This window comes from Acanthaster planci, linkage group LG13, assembly GCF_054643075.1.
Source record: "Acanthaster planci isolate LZ-2023a linkage group LG13, COTS_SCS, whole genome shotgun sequence".
Lineage (NCBI taxonomy): Eukaryota > Metazoa > Echinodermata > Asteroidea > Valvatida > Acanthasteridae > Acanthaster > Acanthaster planci.
In genome coordinates this window covers 6,268,597-6,291,907 of record NC_141789.1, presented here as the reverse complement: position 1 = coordinate 6,291,907, position 23,311 = coordinate 6,268,597, and the positions used below count along the sequence as shown (strand labels likewise).

Sequence of the window (23,311 nt, the reverse complement as noted above, 5' to 3'; positions counted from 1 at the left end):
AAACTAATGCCCAGCTCATGAGTGCCATTATCACAACTAGTTCAAGATGTTGAGCTTGTATCATGCACCCTACATTCCACCTGTGGTTCTGCGGACATTCCTGCAGAACCTCCGCCATTCCTAGCACACCGAATCAAGGTAAAAGCGGTTGCCAGAGCTTGCTGGGCTATTCTGCAAAGATGTCGCAGGACTTTCAAGACTTCATTATCAGAAGGGTCACTCCATTCTTTGAGAGAGGGAGTCGGCCATCAAAACAAGAGAGGGAAAATGAGCCAAAAGATGTAGCATCAATCCTTAAGCACTGGAATCAGCTCCTCCTCGAAAATGGTGTTCTCTATCGGTACTCTAATCTGCAAGGGGACGGCGTGTGTCAGCCCTTAGTGGTGCCAACTTGACCACAAGATGAGATCTCGACATTGTTCCATGATAATGCAGGCCACTTTGCTGCAAAGAGGACCCTTAAGCAACTTCAGCCACTTTTCTACTGGCCGCGGATGGCAGTCTACATCCATACTTGTGTCACCAGTGTGAGAGGTGTGGTGTGAGTATGCATCCCAATCGTTCCACCCTGCCCCTGCTTGGAACCTTGCATGTAACAGCCCCCCTAGAAGTGGTCTCTATGGGCTTCACAGTGCTCAAGCGATCATCGGATGGATATGAAAACATATTCATTTTGATGGACATTTTTACCAAGTTTGCTCGGGCAATCCCAGTGAGAGATCAACGGGCAGACACCATGGCCAAAATGCTGGTCAAACATCACATCTCATCCCATTCGGTGCCCCGCTGCGCATACACACCGATAACGGCAATTGCTATGACGCTTAAGTAGTGTAAGAACTTTCCAAGTATAAATATGGATTCACACAGTCACATACAACGCCATATCCTTCTCAAGGCAACGGGCAGTGCGAGCGCTTTAATAGGATGCTTCACAACCTGCTTGTTGCCCTGCCGACCTACAAGAAGACAAGATGGACAGATTCTCTTCCCCATCTGGTTACTGTCTACAACAACACTAAACATTCCTGCACTGGCTATGAGCCCTTTTACCTTATGTTTGGGAGGACGGCCCATATACCCCAACAACTTCTCATTGGAGTGGATCGTCCCCAACTCAGTGGTACAAGCACAGGCAACTTTGCCAAGAAGCACTGTGAACAGCTCATGAGGGCATGGAACATTGCCATAGCTGCCCTGGACAAGGGGGTAGATGCTAGAAATTCTGCCTGGGAGAAAGATGTGTTGAGGAACCTTTGTGCACTGGAGAATATGTACTGGTCAGAGACAGGTCCAACAGACGGAGAGCGAAAATTCAGGATTTTTGGGAGGCAGATCCGTTATTGGTCGTAACAGCCTTTATCAGCCTTTCATTGGCCAACCAGTTTATGTGGTATGTCATCCTGCTGGTTGTCAGAATAGAAGGTGTTACACTGCTGTGAGCTGAAGCGTTGCCCATGGGATGTATGACTCCCGCCTGAACCAAGGACTGAGAGCGAAAGCACCTACCCTTCACCCGTCTCGGTCATTGCTGCGACTCCATCTGCCGATTTACGACAAGAAGCCAATACTGACACTACTCCATGGCACTGTGAGTGAGCCTAGCACTAACAGCGAGTGCACTAAGACTATTGATGTGACCCTTAGCGACTCCATGCACCTAACTCTCCGCAACGGACAGATGGATGAGCCACTCCTAGCTGTTCCAGCTGTGTCCGCCTGTGGTGAGAGTCGGACAGACGAGCCACTTCTTACCGTTCCAGCTGTATCTGCCCCAGGTGGGAATGTTATTCTGCAGACAGCACCTGATGGCTTATCAGCAAACAAACTGTCAGAGTCCTCGAGTGGCGTGACTGAAACCATTGGGACAACTACTGACAGCATGTAGGCTGATTCTGGATTCACTCAGAGACCCAGACATTCCAAGTACACAATAAAGGGGAAACCTCCAAGTAGGAATCAGTTTTCCAAGTTATAGAATCTGAGGATTGACCTGTTGTCAGGGGTGACGACACTTTAAGTGTGGGAGAGATGTGGAGGCAGTGTTGTCACAAGCCAGGTGTGTGTAGGTTGAAGTGCACCACCATGCACCGGAGGTTGGTTATGCCAACTTGCCACCTCCTTGTGCTTGGTCGTGTGTATTCAATCTGAAATCTGCAGCGACTCAATAAAAATTGTCAATCCAAGCCCAGTTTCGTACCCCTACGGTCTGGTTTACACAAGTAAATGGAAAATTTCAGATCCCCCTATTTGGAATATACTTGTAGTAACTAATTGTGATGATGTAAATTTCTGTTGGGTACCTGAGCAGTCTTTTCAAAGAAAAATGCTTCCTGAAGAGAGATTTCAGAAATTTCTCAAAGAGAAATGTCTCCTGCAAAGTGATATTAATTTAGGAACCTGAAGTAAGTTTGGGAAAATACATGTAGCTATGTACGGATCAAGTCACTTTTGTTTACATATATGGACATTCCATGGTGCTATTGTGGATCCACTATCTACTGAGCATGATGATAGGAAAGCAAGCATGTAAACAAACTTTGGCATCATCAGTACAAGAGCTGAACCAAGAGAGAGCGCAATTTTCCTTTGCAACGGAGGTTCCTTTGGTGGAAACTGCACTGCACTTTGCTGGTTCACAAATGACTATCAAATGTATGCATGAAGGTTGCGTCGCTAAACCAAAATGAACAAGCCCTACTGACATTGCTCTTTTCAACTGACGAAGGGAAGTTTCTGCAAAAAGGCAAATTTCAACCCCGCAATCAGCCTTGACATTAAATTTTTACAGTCAGGTCTTGGGGAAGGAGCAAAAAAGAAATAATTTCCCAAAACTGCTGCTCCCATTTAAATAATTTTGACATGTCTCCTAAGCAAATCAAGTGTTTGTCCCAGAAATTTCTTAGAATGGGGATTTTGAGAAGTCATGTGACATGCTTGCCAGGTTGAATGTTATATAGACCCTTATCTCCAGAACGTTTTTTTCTGATTTTTTCAAATAGAATTTTGAATATTTCATTTTTCCCATGTGTTTTGTACACATTTTTCAACAGCCAGACTCAGGCACTTTTATTAATCTAACCAAGTTTGTGTTCGGTACATACTTTAGTCCACTAGCAAGAGAGGCACCATATTGAAAACTGTGATAATGACATCATTAGATGTCACATAACAGGGCATTTAAAGTGCAAATTTCAAAGCCCTGTATCTCATGAAGTACTGGTACATGTCCTAGTGGGTTTAAACTTTGCAGATATCTAGGATGGGATGTGTCATAGATGAAAATTGACATCACGAGATGATTATGTCATCACGTGACAAGTCACATAACATTTAAGCGGCACCCATTAAAGCCCTTTATTCTCTTAAGGACATGTCTGATACGATTCAAACTTTGCAGATGTTTGGAAAGGGAAATGTAGACAAAAATCGACTAAATGTGATAGTGACATCATCATGTGACAAGTCTTGGGACATTTAAGGTGCACTTTTTGTAGCCCTTTATCTTCTTAAGTACATGTCTGAGTGGGTTGAAACCTTGCAGATATCTACATGTAGAAGGGGGTGCGTTGTAGATGAAAATGAACCTAATGTGATGATGACATCATCAGGTGACAGGTCACATGACATTAGATGTGCACTATTCAAAGCACTATATCTCCTGAATTGTATGTCCGATTGGGTTCAAATTTTGCTGAAATCTTAAAAGGGAAGTGAGTTAGACAAATATTGACCTGATATGGTGATGACCTCATGAGGGGACAAGTCATGTGGCATTAATGTGCACTATTAAAAGCCCTACATCTTGTAAAGTACATGTCCAATTTGGTTGAAACTTGACAGATAGCTAGATAGGCAAGTTTTAGACAAAAATTGATCTCATATGATGATAACATCATTAGATGACAAGCCATGTGACATTAAAGGTGAATCATTTGAATCCCTATTTCTCTTGAAGTACATGCTAGGAAGCAAAGTGTTCAACCTTTGAGTTTGTACACAGATTCAGGGTGCCCTTTTCATCACTTAGCAATCAAACTTCATCAAATTTGCACTGATTACAGACCCTAATACACAGATCGTACTGAAATAATTAAGTTGTGACATTTATGCCTGCTCAGTATCCATTATTTCTGAAAGTAATATATCATGAAAAATATATCGCGATATTTGATATCGTGATGTCGTCATTTTTGGCGAGCTGCGAAGCAAGTGCGAGCCTATGTAATACCAATTTCCGTCTCCTGTCCGTCCATCCATTTGTCCTCAAATGTTGAAGTTTTTCTTTGCAGGTCCATAGGTGTTAACCACTACCAGCCGGGGACTCCGAAATCGGAGCCGTATGGTTTATATGTGTGGCCGGGGTCTCCGAACTCGGACAAAGGAAACAGGGCCCTGTAACAAAAGACCAGGCTGCTGGGCATTACCAGAGTTTTTTACTCTGAAAAGTGGTGATAATCCAGCGTTATTTTGAAACCTATACCAGGGTTTGGGGCATTTAGAGCAAGCGGATTACCACCGGGGACAAAAGCTCTCCACCACCACAGCGATGAGCCACACAGCACCGCTGCATGCTAATCTGGCCCCTATTGAAAAGAGGTCAGTAGTGCACTGAGCCAGGTTCGTGAACGAAAGACAGTTGTATAACACCGCACAATCTGGGCTCTGTTTACAAGGCTGCAGGCTTGGCTGAAATATTCGGGCGTCAATGAAGGTCACCTGTCAACTTAGAGTAGTGCCTAAAGATTACTCCGTGCGGCTATAAACGACTGTTAAATGGAATGATGAATTGTTGAAGGATTTTGAAAACGGAAAAAATGATAGTCATACCGGCCCAGCATCATCAACGTTGAAAAATGCCCCTGCACAAAGTGGTTAAAATGTGCCATTGAGTGCTTGTTAGCTTCCTCTTGGAATTCCATCAGTATTTAAATAGTCTCATATGGCATTAATGCTTAGAAACTTAAGAATTTACTGAAAAATTACAAAACTTGAATGTTAACATTTTGAGTTGTATTGTGTACTTACCTGTAGTACATACAGTACATATGTACCTGTGCACTGAGCATTCCTGTAATGTACATGTATGGGTGTTTTGACAGCATTTAAACACATACAAATGTACATGTACAGTATGTGGGAACAATGTAAGGGATGGGGGGACTCCAAGTGACAGATTAGGATGTTTGTTGGGGGAGGGGTTCCTGTAGGAGGAGGATCATGGGTACAGGGTACAAGTACCGGGTATGTAGAAAGTGGATGAAATGCTGGATAAGGTTGGCATAACAGTTGGGCTGGATTAGTGGGATGATGGGACAGCTAGAGTAAGAAGTGAAGGGAATGATGGGGAGGGGCAGAGTAGGAATGGATAGGATGATGGAGAGGGGGTGGAGGATGAAATGGATAGGATGATGGAGAGGGGGTGGAGGATGAAATGGATAGGATGATGGAGAGGAGGCAGAGTAGGAGGTGGATAGGATGATGGAGAGGGGGGTGGAGGATGGAAATGGATAGGATGATGGAGAGGGGGCAGAGTAGGAGATGGGTAGGATGATGGAGAGGGGGTGGAGGATGAAATGGATAGGATGATGGAGAGGAGGCAGAGTAGGAGGTGGATAGGATGATGGAGAGGGGGGTGGAGGATGAAATGGATAGGATGATGGAGAGGAGGCAGAGTAGGAGGTGGATAGGATGATGGAGAGGGGGTGGAGGATGAAATGGATAGGATGATGGAGAGGGGGCAGAGTAGGAGATGGGTAGGATGATGGAGAGGAGGCAGAGTAGGAGGTGGATAGGATGATGGAGAGGGGGTGGAGGATGAAATGGATAGGATGATGGAGAGGGGGCAGAGTAGGAGATGGGTAGGATGATGGAGAGGGGGGTGGAGGATGAAATGGATAGGATGATGGAGAGGAGGCAGAGTAGGAGGTGGATAGGATGATGGAGAGGGGGGTGGAGGATGAAATGGATAGGATGATGGAGAGGAGGCAGAGTAGGAGGTGGATAGGATGATGGAGAGGGGGTGGAGGATGAAATGGATAGGATGATGGAGAGGGGGCAGAGTAGGAGATGGGTAGGATGATGGAGAGGAGGCAGGAGTAGGAGGTGGATAGGATGATGGAGAGGGGGGTGGAGGATGAAATGGATAGGATGATGGGGGAGGAGGCAGAGTAGGAGGTGGATAGGATGATGGAGAGGGGGTGGAGGATGAAATGGATAGGATGATGGGGAGGAGGCAGAGTAGGAGGTGGATAGGATGATGGAGAGGGGGTGGAGGATGAAATGGATAGGATGATGGAGAGGGGGGCAGAGTAGGAGATGGGTAGGATGATGGAGAGGAGGCAGAGTAGGAGGTGGATAGGATGATGGAGAGGGGGGTGGAGGATGAAATGGATAGGATGATGGAGAGGGGGCAGAGTAGGAGATGGATAGGATGATGGAGAGGAGGCAGAGTAGGAGGTGGATAGGATGATGGAGGGGTGGAGTAGGAATGGATGGAAAGATAAGGTGGATGTGGGATTGGAGATAGATGGGATTAGGGGTGGAGTCAAAGTAGACATGGTAGATATGGGATGATGGGATATGGATGATGGGGGTAGAATTGTATAGGATAGGATGATGGGGTTGGATACAAAGTGCAAAACTGTACTTTAGAGGAATTTTAATTATGCACCATCCATCAAACTCACAAATGCATGGCTAATATAATCCAGGTCTAGTCTGACTGTACTGGACCCACATTCTATAGGCATTCCTCTCTCCTGTAAAGAACTGTGAAGCCTTTGTACCTGTATCTCCCTTGTTGGTGGTCTTTGTTGATTTACTTTCAAACGACAGGCGCCTTTCAACACACAGTTTGCACACAGCACTAACGAGGTTTTTCTCCTAGAGTACACTGAATTTTATTGCTTAAGTCGATAAATATCTTGTACATCTGTATTGCAGTCGCATGTCAATCAATCTTGTAAAAATTTTGATGAAGCTTGGTTAGTATTTTCTTGTTTAATTTAGTAACCATATTTGTATAACTTGGATGTTTCTTTCTTTCCTGTTATTACAGGAAAGAAATTCAAATTCGTAACAAGCAGCAAGCCAAGGTGGCTTTGCCGTTCTAGGTTTGTTTTGGTTTTTTTTTTTGGTTTACATCTGCCACTGGTGCGTTACAAGGTCTGCATGAAATAAAGTCTAATCACACAGTCCGATCCCCAAACGTTGCCAATCTGTGATGTATGTACTGGCCTAAATGTTACTTTTCACGAGGCAAACCCAACTGGAATTCATTTTTTATTTATTTATTAATGTCCCCAGACCCAGAAGAAAACTAAATTAACCATTTTCAGTGAGTGAAAACGGTGAACCTTAAAGTATATGTCACATGCGAAATAAAAACAACGAAATTATGGTATCGCCTGCTGTGCCATCCTGCATCGCTGGTTACTGTCAAAAGCATCTGCAGCCACAATATTAAGTAAGGTGGAACAAAACCAATGAAGTCAAGTTCAGCTGCCAAGTGAACTACCAACGCGCTTACATATGCAAGCCCCTCACACATGTCCATGAAAATCTCAAACGATATTGGGTGTCGAAAATAGTACAAGCGAGGAGCAGCAAACAGATAACTGTCACGTGGTAAAAGGAGCTGTCTACCAGGCGATGCAAGAGACGTAACATGAGCTGAGAATTGCCTTATTTCAGGGAATTCAGGAGAAGTTATTTTCTGTAGATCTTTGGGAATTTGTATCATACAGACCCCTGTCGCTCCGAGTGGCTTTCTTTTTCCACATAGTACCACGGAACCGAATGCATTTGGGCACACCCACTATTTTACATAAATTAGGTTATGGCTGTATGTGCCAAAAGTCATATTTTCCAAACATTCATGTCAGTGTTACTTTGTTTTGAGTACATTGTTTGAATTTTGGAATAATGTTCATCAAACTGCCATGTAAAGATCAGTCCCATATTGGCACAGGTATTGAGACAGCTTTAATCCTGGGCCGATGGTTCCCTTGAGTGTGCACTTGCGGTGCTGATCAGTGACTTGATGCTACGTTCTTGTTGAACTCCGGGAAAACTATGAGACGAAAGCAGTGGAAATAAAAAGACAAGATTTCTAGGAGTATCCAATTTTTTGATATTTTGATTTAAAAAAAAGCTCGATTCGATATTCGATTTGAAAAAAAATCACGGTTTTTGATAATTATCGTGATATCAATCAGGCCTATGTGGCGTCATCGGTCATGTGACATTAAAAGTGCAGTTTTTCTCCATTGGTTTTGAACACATTTTATTTGATCATTGACTTGAGCTTGGTACTTTGATGAAACTTTTACTTTTACTTATCTTTAACATGAAAAAAGACTGTTTATTTGAAAGCCGAAACAGTGCATTTGTCTGCTGACAAACATACATGTATCTCTAGTTTTCATTACATCACAAGTCCACTATCGAGGCAGTGAGAAAAATCCAAAAGAACAATTCATAAATTGTTAAAAAATTTCATGCAAGCATTATATCACCAACTGGTAAATACATAATGTAAAATGTAATACTAAATGAATATGTCTGGTACTTGGCTCCATAGAAATAGAATATGTAATTTGAGGCAAAAGTTGTCGCTAATCAAGGGTGAACTTTCTGCAATGTATTACCACCGATTCAAAGTGACAGTCAAAGTTTGTAAGAAAAAGAAATGGCCATACTTTTATAAAGTTTTGTAACTCTTTTGTCTTAAGATTATTTCAGTGTAGGACTTGTTGAGCTCTATGGCATCTGCCAAACTGTTCCTTTATACATGTAATTGCAGCCTGTACCTGGAAAAATGCACATCAAACATGTCAAAAAATGGAAGTCAGGAAGGACAAAAACATTAATACGTTTATTGAATTTTAGGCCAACTTGGCCTGATTTGTTATCGTAGATTTTTCTAATTTTAAAATGAGAAATTAAAATTTTGCCAAACTGAAGTGTGTTTAGACTTCAATTCTATTGATTGATTACTTGGTTACACTAGAATGCTGATGTAATCAAGAGATCTGAAAATGTTGATGATCCACAATTGTCCATTGCTCTGAGTTTCCATTCCATTCCAACTTTATGTAAAATTTGCATTTTAAATCAACATTGTGGTATGATTGTAAAAAGGGCTGTTAATGTAATACATGTACCTCAAGAACCTGACCATTTTTTAGGATTGTTCATTTTGAACTGATTCTATAATTAATGGTTGGGTCATAAAATATTGCCTAATTCAAACAACCATTTGCAAGAATGACTGAAAGTTGTTCTCTGAAGTCTAACCCTCCCCCCAAAATACATATTTTATTGATTCTATTATTGTATATGTACACCAAATTGTACCAGAAGTTACAGTTACCAAAAAGAGGCTAGGGTTGTCCCACTCAAATGTACATTAGTCAGACATATATCTACAGTGTATGTACATTTGTATGTATGTAGATCCACCATGCTGAATGCATTCAGGCAGCTTGAGGAGCGTAGTCTGGCTACAGAGGTGTCACTAATGTGCTGGTCTCCTCGTATGGATCTGGTAGCTTTAGCCAACGTTAATGGAGAGGTGAGTACGCATTCACATTTTTCGTCAAGCTCAAGAAGATGAGCTGGAAGTTGACATTCTGTAGCTGCTGCTGAGTGAGAGATCCTCAACAAATCCAGTGCAATAGAATCATTAGTTGCATCACAAGTCAAGTCTCCTGTGTTGAAGTTGCAAGGGATAAACAATGAAAGCCACCTTAAATAACTTGTACCTTCAGGTTTGATGACTTTTTGTTGGCTTGATTAATTTGTAATGATGCTTGATGACTTACAACTCTGAATTTTCAGAGACTTCCCAATCAGGGAGTTAGTCAGGTTGGCGTAGTTTTTCTTTCCTCACCTTCCAGTCGATCTGCGGTCCGGGTTCAAATCCAGCTCGGTCCTCATGTGGAATGGATTTTCAGTCTTTACATGTACCTGAGTCTGGGTTTTCCCCGAAGCATTTATCCGGGGTTTTCCCTCCCACGTCTGAAACTGAATATTTCTTTATTGTGGTCTTGACTCATTATCATCCTGTAATTGGTGCTATATACGCTATGGGATGAACAGATATAAATACATACATGTAAATAAATAAACTGAATGACTTTTCCAAGTGAAGAGACAGAGATGCTCTTGATTATGCATGTACATGTGAAAGAACAACCCAATCCCTCTCAGATCTAAATTCTCCAAGATGTTTAGAAGAGTTTGAAAAAGTTCAGAAGGTTTATGGTAAACATGCCTTGATAGAAATTTGGGTTAGTAATTGAAGGAGACAAATATTTGTCCAACTTAATGGAATTAAATAACATTTGCATCCCATCACGTGGCCCATATTTGGGCTTACATTTGTGTTTCACTTGAGGGAGATATTTAATGCACTTTAACCCAAATTCCTAGGGTATGCATATCATATTAGAATTAGATTCAGAAGTATTAAGGTGAAAAAAAATAGAAGGCTTGGATGATATTGCATGTTTTTCATACTGCGGGTTCCATGATAAAAATCACTGTGATGTTTACTGACATTGCGGTTTATAGTATTTTTATAGTGGGGATATTACATCATCAAAAAGCAGCAGCCCTAAGCCGACATTCACTGTGAATGCTAAAACAACCATGGGCCAGCATGAAGGTTGATTTTGATGTGGCAAAATCCCCTAAACCTAATAAATATTGCCATTTATCAATCCATTTGTTCAAATATTTATGTTATCGAATAATGAAAAAGGAAGATTAAATTGGCTACATTTTCGGAGCCAGAATGGTGCACTATTCCAACATATGAAACTATACAATGGAATCAACAGAACAACTTCTTGAGTTAGGACCACAACAAAATGCACTCCTGTGAAACTTTGTTTAGGACTTCCACTGGGACAGCGTAAAGTACACCAAAACCAAGAAATACCTCACACAGGCTCTAAAAAATAACTTGACATTATAAACTCATGCAGGACTCAGTGGCGATCTTTTGCATGAGCACTGATTCAACTTCCATACTGGCAATAATAAACTACCTAAGCGTGTTCCCTCATTTTCAATAAAGAATCAATAAATGTACAATATACATGTACAATATACCTGTGAAAAATGCATAGTTTTCATTTTTTTTAAGTTGAGTGAGGGCACCCTTTACTGCATCACCAATACTGCCCAAAAGGGCCTAAATACATTGTACACTGTGTACATTGTTCCTTTGAAAGGAAAAATGAGGATTCAAAGAGGATAAGTATGTCCCACTTAAGCACACCACAGGAGAATATTTGTTGTTGAATGCACATTAGGAGTTATCGAAAACAAAGAAAATCTCATATGTGATGTTCGGTTGGAACAGCCACTCCAACACATGAGGCAGGCAGACAATATTGCCACTGTGGTGTGGTGGCACTGTAACCATTCTAATGAACAGACGAGCAAGCAATGCCACCGACTCTACAAAAACAAATCTTCAAAGGCTTTTAGTTGGTGTTTTGACAGCTGCTTCGGTTTCATGTTACCAAGTCGACAATCACATCTTTCCACTGTAAATGACAATGCAGACTTTACACCGAATGACTTGAACCACAAAGAATGGAATGAAATATGCTGGTATTCCTTTATTTTACTAGAATTCTGCAAACATGAACACAGCAAAAATACTGTGGTATTAAATGTCCATACCAAGTTTGCAGGTATTTATGGATCATTAATTTTGTTTGGTATTGAAAAAGCCACTATTCTGTAATTGAATATCATTGAAGACTGAGTTTTTTAAATTCATGTGAACGTAATTTGAATTTTCCATCGTAAAACACTGTTGCTATACCTGTATACCGGTACCTTGTGATTTGGGGTAAGAGATGCCTTGCAACCTTACACTGCTCTCAATGGATGAGAAGGGCACAAAGGAACCAGTCCATCCCAGAGTCTGTGGTTGCTATGCAAAAGCTTACCCTGAATCACAAGGTGTAGCAACAGTGTTTTAGTATGGAGACTTCAAATTTGTACATTTATGTGCAATCGGATTTAACTCAATGTACCAGAGTTTATTCAAATTTGACTCGCAAATGGCTTATTAAACTTGACAATGTTGATGCACTAGTATGTTATCACTTTTAAACTTTGATGTCTTAGATATTGACTTTTTTGTTAACTAAATAGATGTTACATTTTGCCTCAAATATGATGTAATGTTCATTCACCTACAAAATTTACAAGTTGCTTTTATGCCAGAAAAGAGTAAAACCAGTTAAATCTGTCTGACGAACTTGTGTCCAAAGAATGTGATTAAATCCCAAAAAGAATGGCTTTGGAAATGTTATCTGATAACATTGTGATGTGTATTTTACATGTACATTAATAGTGTGCATTAGCCTTTTGGAGATGTACAGATAATAGTTGAAATATCACATCTCTGATAAATTTACTTGTGTACTGTATGTATTTGGCAGGTGTTACTTCAGAGACTAACTTGGCAGAAGCAACCAGTATGGGTCCTACCACCTCCTGCAAGTGAAGAAAACAAAAAGGTCAATGTACTGTCATGGAGACCAGATGGCAAAGGTACATTTATTGACGGTGTTCTAAGCATTTTGAAGCTTGTTATGGGGTCCTTCTTGTCTCTTGGCTGCATGGAAGTGGTTTCATTTGTTTTGTACAATGTCAAATGTTTATAGGGTGTTGGCCGTAAGGTTTTAGCTTTACCCTTGTTCAACTTGTTATTGCCAGTTTTAAACACCGGTTTATGAACACAACTCATGTTTTATTCTCTCCCTGTTGTAACCAGCTTACAACTGCCCTTTATGCCACTATAGTTGCTTTTTTGCCATGTTAAATACAATAAGAAATAAAGATAAAACGTAAACAATATATGCATAATGCATAGCTGAAGTTACAACACAAAAAACTGTACAGAATATAGATGCATACAGTTCCACCCTGAGATGGCGCTGTTGCCCAAATAACATTAATGTGGGCTATGCCATGGACTATGCACACTAGGCTCCAGAACATGTACATGTACATGTGGCAAGAAAATATATTAACACAGCAATTCCGCTTATGAGTTGGATTAAATGAGAAAGAGAACTGATTATATGAGAGTGCTGATTAGAATTGATGCTAGAGTGAAACTAAAGAGTCACTATTAAATGTACTGAAAAATAAACCCCATTTTGTTATAAAAAACATCACCCTAATTACCTTCCAAATTTATGACAATATCCCATTTACAGAACATCTAATACTGTAAATGTTACAGAATTCCTTACTGCTGTTTAAGGATCCAGGGTCCAAGAAACCTTGCAACTGAACGATTAACTCTATCTTATTGAATGAAAAGTATTTACGTTGGGAAAGAAATGTGAAGTAAAAGTAGCACCTCTGTTGACTGAATATGAATAATTATCCCTAAACACCAGTTATTACATGAGAAACTCACCCCCTTTTGACTATCCTGGCCAAGTCCTCCCCTCACAACTCAGCCACTAAGCACACACCCTGACCAAGTCCTCTCCTGACAAACTTTGCCACTAATCATTCCCTAGCAAAGTCCTTCCTGAAAATTTAGCAACCAAACACTCCTTGGCCAAGTCCTCCCCTGACAAACTCTGTCACTGGCTAAGTCCTTCCAACAATCTCAACCGCTAACCACTCTCTTGCTAAGTTCTGTACAGTGTTAAATAGATTGGCTTTATTGTAAAAAAGGGCTATACCAGTATCTAGTCAATTTATAACGGGTTTTGCCCTTACCCAACGTATGTATTAATAAACACTGTATGCTCAGTGCTTGTCCGAGAGCTTCCGAAAAAATTCACAAGCTTTCTCGGGTGGGACTCGAACCCACGACCTCCTGCTTACTAGTGCAGATGTCTTAACAACTTGAAGTTTCAGGTTTTTCTCCGTAGGTTTTTACTATGCACTGTTATCAATCTTAATGACTTAGTTGATCTCAACTTTGGCTTAGGATTACTCTGAGAATTTAAAGAGAAAGGAGACTAAATTTTCATTTGATTTTTCTATATACCCAAGAGTAATATTTTGTAAAAGATATTCAATTCAAATGCAGATTATGGGACATGAATTCGAAGATGCAGTTTTTCTCCGTAGATTTTATGTGCGTTTTTCACACATCACAGATACAGGCAGTCATCCATCTGACTGACTTTGTATTTCGAGTATATTAAGTCCATCAGCCCAAAAAGGCGTCAGGAAAAAAAAATTGTCACTGTGACGTCATCAGGGGTCATGTGACATGACATTAAAGGTGCGTCATTTAAAGCCCTTTATATTCTGAAGTACATGCCTGATTGGGTTGCAACTTTGAAGATAACTAGAAAGGAAAGTGTTATACTTGAATATTGAATTCACGTGATGATCACGATGATGATGTCAGATTTGGTGGAAACATTGCATGTACATGTAGCCAGAAATGACATATTGAAAAACTTCAAAATCCGAAACATCTCTGTGGTTGTACATCACAGCCACATCTCAAGTTTTATCTAACCTCTGTACATGTCACTCTATATTTGCTTTTAATGGTTTACTGTTCATACTGAGTGGTACTTGTAATTTATATCTAATTAAATATGTCTTCCACTGTCGGCTACTTAAACCACTCACTCTGGCCAAGTCCCCCTACCCCCGACAAACTCAGCCACCAACTACTCACTCTGGCTGGGTCCTCCCCTACAAACTCGACTACTAACCACTCACCCTAGCCAAGGCTTCTCCTGACAAACTTATCCTGACCAACTCTACTTTTGGTCACTTTAGGACCATCTCATCTAGGGCCAGTATACAGAGCCTCAATATTGTAGCCGTGCTAGTTCCCTTAGTCTTTAGTAAATGTCCTTTTTTAGGTCTCTTTTTGTTTGTTTTCATGTTCTGCATGCTTCTAATTGTCCATGTATATGATATTTTTTTATTTCATGTGTATCAACTGCAGTTCAGCCTCTAGCTGCATTGTTGTTTATTTAATAAGCCACTGATAATACCCCCTGATCAACTTGGAGACATCAAGCCAACATACCCCCAACCAACTTCCCTCCATCTGCCTTATCCAAAACCACCTACATGTACATGTAACCCCCAATGAACTAACTCCCTGACCAACTGACATTGATCCTGCCAAGTTTTCTCAAAGATGAACTGTCAGTGAGAAATTACCCTTTGGCGATATGAAGTTTTAAAATTAAAATTATAATTTTTATTGATACTTCAGTGCTTTTTTCTTGTGTTTTATTTTGTTCACAGTTCTGGCAGTAGGATACACGGGTGGTCTTCTTCTCTTGTGCAGTGTAGAAAATGCTGATGTATTACATAGTATGGAATTTAAATCCACAATCACATGCATGCAGTGGGTTGATGTAAAGCAGCAAGAGTTGCAGGATACTAAGACTACAGACAGCCTCAAAGGCCAAGAACAGGATTTATTTGCTGATGGCTCAGATGTATTCCTGCCAAAGCTTCCACCACTTGCCAAAATGTGAGTTCAACTGAAATTGGATTTAAAAAGATGTTTCTGTAAAAAAAGAGGGGAACTGCAAATTGCATAGAAATTTAAGTAATAAATACATGTACATGATTCTAGCAGGTGGTCAAAGTTGTCACCAAATGGCAAATATTTACAAGTTTGGCCACAATCTTGAGAGTTTCCTGAGGAAAATTTGCCATAAAAATTCTGTGTAGATGTACATACATGTAAGTAATTGTTTTTGCTTTTGGCACTTCCTTGCCAAGCAAGCTCACACTTATAAGCAGTGTCTCAACAAAGATATTTAGGATTTATGTATAGACTTTTACAATCATCATATCAACCAGTTACATGTAGGCCAAACAAAAAAAGCTGTTTCTGGTTACCTGACCCAACCTAGAAAATCACGCGGAACCCATATCATTTTATTTGACAAATCAATAAAATATAAAAACTTATGGTGACTTTCCCCGAGCCTAATTTTGTGTACATCGCCCTGTACATTGTATTGTTTTAATTCTTTTTGGCTTGAGATGGAGGCTCTTGTATGTGTGTATTTCAACAACTATCTACTTTACTACTCAGTCGCAGTGCTGATACGTAATATTGACTTGCACATGTATAGTATTAATCTGACTTAGTACCTGTTACAGATGTACGCCCCCCAAAAAAGCCAGACCATCATCCGACCCTAATTTTTGGGCTATACAAAATTTAGAGAAAGAAAAAAAGAAATTTACCCAACCAAACACTCTAATTTATTTTTCTGTGTAATTGAAAACACAACTTATTTTTTGTTTGGCCTAATGTCAAGCAAATATTAAGTATTGAAATGATCCAATCTTTTGAAATCATCAACAAAGATTTGTGCAAGTTAATCCACCTAACATGGTCTCTGTGCATGTACACCTCTGTCTTTTCCAATGCAGACATTCAGCAAAGGCTTTTTCCGAGGACAATGTTGAGGATGCTAAACGAATAAAAGGACAGAAAAGGCAAGTACAATGAAATGTTCATTTACAAAGAAATAATGAACACATGATTTTTCTAAAAGTCATACACTTTACAAAATGTGACCTTCCGAGACAAAGAGAAATACTCTGTTGGTGAAGGCATGTGTGGTGTCTTTGATTTGCTGAAAATGGAAATGGTTCAAAACTGCACTTACATTTATTGATTCATAGTAGCATTCTTCCCAGTTTATTTTTTCTGCAAGCCAAACAGATTACTCTAATTGTGTAGTTTTTCATAGCTCTACACAGTAGCATCTGTACTGTTTTACCCCACTGGCTCAGTCATTTCTATTCGTTTTTAACCACTCACATTGGACAATGTTTGTAAACACTATCTCGCCAGACAGGTACAGCTGACAGATTAAAATGCCAAGTGCGTCAACTCCCCTTTGGTGGTTGACATTTAAACACGCTAATCCCCGCTTTGTACATGCACACCTAAGCCTGTAGAAGTGGAACTTGTGTTGAACTTGAACTTGGTTGCTGTACATGACCTGTTACGGTAGCAGACAGGGTTTGCATGCCTCCTGGAAAACCTGGAAATCCTGGAATTTTATACCCATCGTGGCAAGTCCTGGAAAATGCTTCATTTTTTAAAGAAGTCCTGGAAATTGCAGTAAAATCAATATTACTTTTAAAATGAGACAAAAATGATCTAAATAAACTGTGACCGAAAATTTACTGCAATTGATCTGTCCCCGTGTACATTGTTGCTATTGTGCAGCGCAATACAGTTGTACATATTCACCATGCGTGGTGTACACACTCAAAAACACACCCAAGCTGCATGCAGTGCTATGAGCAAAATCAATTTTGGATGGTGCCCACAATGTGATTTTCTATTTTGCATGTGCGGGGCATCAAGGATATCATTACTAAACTCTCTTGTCAGTGCAACATAAATGTACAATTGTCCAAAGAGGTTCTGACTAGGAGACAGTCTTTGACAAGACCAATCCTCAAGTTACAAATCCGTGGAAATGGACGTGAATGGAATACACCGTAATGTTAAACAGGCAGGCAACACAATCTGCACCAGGATCAGAAAAAAATTTTGAAACCTTGTTCATTCAGGTGGGAAAAGGGCCAACTCACTCGACAAACCTCAATATTTACAATTTTGGTACATCTTTTACTTGTTCATATTTTACCTTCAGGAATTTTAGCCAAATATGAACATGACAAAGAATAACTAAAATTAAAGTATGCATAGCCTAAATTGCAAGACAAAAATGGCCAAAAATTGCACCTGAAGACTGTAAAATGCACCATGGACATCTACATTTCAAATTTTCCCGGGGCCCTTAAGTGGGCTTTAGACCCCATGCTGTACATGCTTGCAATTTCTGGTATTTTTTATATGTTCCAGTCACACCTCTGGTACTATGTCATTCGTACCTCAAAACAATCTATGTAAAGTCAATCTTTGCTGCTTATTCTATCACATAAGTAATTTATATTTGAAAAAGGAGTAATAAATAAATGATTATAGTTGCATGTAAGTTTAGGAGTTTGCCATATTTACAACAACCTTCACACTGACCAGTGGTAGTTTGTTTTCCCAATGAATATCTGCTGATTGCCGCAGCTTTTTGATGACATACATGAAATACCCCCAATTCAAAGAATATTACGATATTTGTAAACATTGTATTTTTGTAGCGAATACTGAGGTATAAAAAAATGCAATACCATCAAGCCTTATGCAGATACACGACCAACTGTTGTGTCTTAGTCGTAGAAACCTTCGTTAAAGAGTTTGCCGCTTTCAATCATTTACAGCATTTGCTACTTAATTTATCATTGGCAAGAAAAAGAAAAAAGTCCGTTTTGGAAAGAAATTGAGAATTCTTTGTTTTGTTCTTTCAGCCTTAATGTTCTAGTTGTTGGTTTACATGGTGGCACCCTGCAGTTGTATGCATATGGCATAGCTGCTATTGGAGAAATCAAGCTCTGTAGACTGTGTCAAGAACAAAGGCCAGACAAGCAGGTTGGATTTACATGCATATACACTTTACTCTGTTGGATATTTTCAGTTGTAGGCCTAATATTTGGTAGAGCTTTGGTTTCCTAGACTACATTGAAATGGACAGGCACTATGTTTCAGTCACGGCAAATTGTCAATCAATATGGGCATTTCACAATAGTGCACCACCAAGAGTTTGCAACTCATTGGCCAATCGTAATGCACGAAAGGTGCCGACCCTTTCCAAACTTGCATTACTGGTTGACACATTCGGACTTGTCAAACCATTCAAAATTATGCACATTGCAAGTGGCCGTATCCTATAGTTGCAAACTCTTAACAGCGCTCTATTGTGAAACACCTATATTCTGTGATGCCTTCAATGGACTTTAAAGTGTGAGGCACTTATTCCGATACAGTCTTCACAAGGAAGTGTGACTGCATCTAAATAATACTTTGCTGCTTTGTGTAAGGTTATTAAGTCTGCTGCCTGCAACCTTTGCAGATTACCAATACATATGCATTATTTCCTATTCCATTACTTAATTTGCTAAATTCGCGATCAACCAGTAGTGCGCCCTCACTTGCTTGACTCCGGCGGAAGTGGCAGCCATGATCTTCCTCTTTTTTTAGCACCATTACTAATGGACATGTTTATGGAAGTGGCAGCCATGATCTTCCTCTTTTTTAGCACCATTACTAATGGACATGTTTATGGAAGTGGCAGCCATGATCTTCCTCTTTTTTAGCACCATTACTAATGGACATGTTTATGTCCAGCTGTGATATTTTTGAGAGTTTTCCTTTGCTAAGCTTTGTTTCAGTGTCATTTCTCGATCACTCCATTATTCTCTCTACCCTAGGTCATTCTCGTTCTTCTGAATGGTAAGACCTGTTCCCTTTATTCCTTTTGAAGTCCTTTTTCAGTTGTTTCGGCATTACTGCTGAAGCAGCTATTGTTTTTATTCTCTGGTTCGCGATTGAGAAGTATAAGACACCTTTCCACAGACATGAAAAGAAACCCCTCAAATTGGCTTTCTTTTGCCACAGTTCTAACAATAAGCAATGTCACAGGTGGCCTGCAGTGGTTTTTTGAGAAAAAAAATTGCATTAAGAGGGCAAAAAATGTGTGATTGCACAATACCCATTTGTACACATCAATGCACCTGTTGGGAGGATAGGACTTAGGGTGATTTTTACTTGGTCAAAACATGACCTGTGTCAGGAGACCGGATTTATTGGCACAGAGAACTTCTCTAAAATTCATAAGTTGTTGTTATTAGGATTAAGTGAGACATGCTTTAGGTCATTAAATCTGATTAAAAAAAATGAAACATCCCATGGAATCATAACATCATGATTAAGAAAAATTCAATTGTTAAATGGCACTTTGGCACTTTAGTAAACGCGATTGCTTTCAAACTTTGCATAAAGGTAGACTACCACCCAAGTATGTGCCACATACGTATTTGTCATGATGACATCATCACTTGTCAAGTGACAAACCCACAAAGTTGAATTTCTTTTTCAGGCTGGTATCTCTGGAACCATTTTTCCAATTAGTTTGAAATTTTGTACAGAAACAAATTAAAAGGTGTTATAGGTGGAACTTTGCGTGCCATCATGATGACATCATCACCCAAATTTTTCACGCTTTTTAATCTTTTTGCCATTTTGACATTCTTTTTGACGTATATCCTGAACAAAACAAGTTTTTTCAAAATTCTTTTTGCTAGAACCCCAGTAGGCCAATTAGGTATGTTAGAAAATCTTGTTACTTCATGATGACATCATCAAAATCAAGACTTATATTTTAGACTATGTCTGATCGTTAGGAAATTCACTATGTTCTCATCAACAGTCAATCTCCAATTACATTTTCGATTGAACGTCCTCATAACCTCATACATTTATTTTTTTATTGATTGTTAATGAATTTTTTATTTGCAAACAAAATTGCATGCACACTAGCTTCCAGTCATCATTCTAGAACTTTTTCAAGTCAAATTTGGCAGATAAACTTTAAATTTCAATTCAGCAATTTCAGATATATGTCAAGGTTGACAGAATTTATATTTAAGATACAAGTACATGTGTGTGAAGTTACAGCGCTTTTTAGAAGAATAATCGTCTAATTTTCGCCAATGTTATATACACAGTGACCTTAGGCCTCAAGATCGTATGCACACATTGGACAGCTACTGTTGGCTGCCGCCGTGCCACAAGTGTGAATGCCCTGTAACGTGTAGTTCATGCTAAGTAAGAGTAACTCGTCTGTATGAATATAATGATGTAATATATTTCGAGAGAGTGTGTGTCTTGGCAGTGTTAATTTGACATTGTTTCAATCTTGGGAGTGGATATAATAGCAAATTGCAACATGGAATAGCTGCAAACAGCATTTATCAATGCGGGCCTCATATAGATGCATGGCAGCACCAGCTTATGGATCAACAGATCATGTACAAAATCATTTGATGACATGTCAGTACATCTGTTCATGCGGAGAACTAACATGCATCATACGGTGGTTATACATGACATATATAGGCCTACTTCTAGAATTCTGGAAGTACCAGTAATATAGGCCTATGAACACTTATGACAACGACACAGGCATAATATTGAATTGAAATTTCCATGCATGTTGTTGATGTGGGAGTGTTTTCCCGGAAATGTGTAGGTACATGAATTTTCACCTTAAATTATTTACCCTCAAAGGGGTCAATATAGCATTGTAACAAAATCCTTTTAATTAGGACTCCACCAGTATAGGGAATGCACACAAATCAACTAAACAGAAAAGAACTGTTTTATATATGGCCTATGGCATTAAATGAACAAACAATAATTGCATCATTTCGGATTTTTACAATTTGGCAGTATGAATTCAAATAAATACATGTACAGTAGGATCAGCCTAACAAGTTTCTCGACTGTATTTCACAATCCAATTCGCTCATGGTTCTAGCCAGCAAATAACTGAATCAAGTGCCATCTTTGACCAGTTTGGGTGACACTCATTACTACATCTACAATTTCACAGCACAACCAGTAAATTATACAATAGCAGAACTACAGGAACTACAGGCACGGCTGAGATGAGGCACCGGGCACAAATGCATGGAGATTAGTAAATAAACTTACAGAATTTGTCAGGATATCCATGTGTTTCAGTAGTGGCACTCAACTGTATTTTAACTCATATACGCAACAGAAACAAATCAAAACGGCATGTTGCCTTTACCAGGCACCCAGTCCCAAATATTCGACAAGCAATAGTGGGCTCTAGTTTTTATAGAGTGCCCAACCCAGTTTTCAGCAGAAGGAATGTAAGGGAGTGGCCCTCCCTTCTCTAGCAATACAAAGTAATTCGAATGTAAATGGCTCTGATCTAAGGGCATGCTGAGCTCTGCTCAAGATTAATCAACATGACAAAAGAATCCTGCTTGAGAAAAGAACAAGCCAAATTCTCAATTGGGAACAGCTATTGTTTTCGTTAAATTTTTTTTTTCCTTTTTGGCTTTTTCCCAATTTTGCAAAAAAACCTTTCTGTTCAATTTTTTTTTTGGCAAGGGTTCTTCTTTTTGGGCCAAAAGCCCATAGACTTTGCACATTTTTTTTTTCAGTGCAGCACTTTTGCCATTTATCTTTGTCGCACAGCATTCAGAGTTGGCATAGGCATAGTCATTATTGCATAGATGTATGCCGGAGCGTGACGTCATCATCAGATTTTTTTATTGGATTTTTGAGTATTTATTTTTCCCCGTAGGTTTTGTACACGTTTTTCAACTTCCAGAATAGCATAAATTTTGACCACTTCAGAAAATGAAACGTGACACAAGCAACAACCATCAGTATAGATGAATGTAGAAGCACGACGTCACTTTGGCATCGTAAATAGATTTATTATTTAATTTTGAAGATTTTTATTCTTCCATTGACTTTGTACACATTGTGAAACCCAATGACTTTATATACAGTTTTGCTATAGGACTTAATTCAGTGTCATGGACATTTGCTAAGAGGTAAAGGGTTATATTGTTCCCTTGGCATCAATTGAGGAAAGATACTGATCTTGGCCTCGGATTTTCCCGTACTGCAAAGACGCAAAGCGATCCCCAACCTTTACATGTACACCATTCGAAAACGTAGGTTGTTAAATTCATCCATTTTTAGTCATGCTAAGATCTGTACATAAAATGTACGGACTGAATAAAACTGAATATGTACTCGCACATGTACGTTCAGAAGAGCGAGGTACGTTTGTTGACACTTTTTTATACCAGTAATTACAGACAAAACCTCAGTTGGGCAGAAGTTGCCCAACTTTAAGATTGATTAGGTTTTCCTATTGCGAGAGCATCGGGCACAATAAGATTCGATTATTCTGCACGGTGATAACCCTCAGACGCCGTTATTCCCGTTGAAAAACTTATTTTATGAATTCTTTCTTACCCTCCTGAGAAACCATTTCATCTCACTCCAAACATTCTCTATTGGGTTCATGTCCGGTGATTCGGGGGGAGTCTTTACCCAGTTGATGTTGTTCGTTTCCATGAAAGTCCGGGCATAAATACTTGTGTGCTAGAATTAAGAATGATAATAATTTAACTGCTGTGCAGTTCAAGTTCCAATGGGGCCCGCTTACTGTACATGTATTCTTGAAGTAAGAGCGTACTATGACCATGTCCTTCAACTGAATATATACATGTATGGTACTCGTAGCTGTGAAGGAGATTCGATTGACGTTCACAGCATTCACCGGATATGAAATAACAAGCAAGCGGTAATATTGTGTCCATTTTATATGTATATGTAAATAATATCCGTGAC

At 39.5% G+C, this 23,311-nt stretch overlaps 1 protein-coding gene across 3 annotated transcripts in view; it reads left to right on the top strand.

Annotated features, from left to right (window-relative positions):
• The window catches only part of anapc4 (anaphase promoting complex subunit 4), a 123,661-nt gene that overhangs the window by 4,924 nt on the left and 95,426 nt on the right, over positions 1-23,311 (top strand). For all 3 annotated transcript variants that reach the window (XM_087144836.1, XM_022229819.2, XM_087144835.1), the window contains exons 2-6: positions 9,460-9,577; positions 12,471-12,582; positions 15,277-15,508; positions 16,426-16,491; positions 18,379-18,499. In XM_087144836.1, the coding sequence (XP_087000962.1) occupies positions 9,460-9,577; positions 12,471-12,582; positions 15,277-15,508; positions 16,426-16,491; positions 18,379-18,499 (649 nt within the window). The remainder of the gene's footprint in view (positions 1-9,459; positions 9,578-12,470; positions 12,583-15,276; positions 15,509-16,425; positions 16,492-18,378; positions 18,500-23,311) is intronic.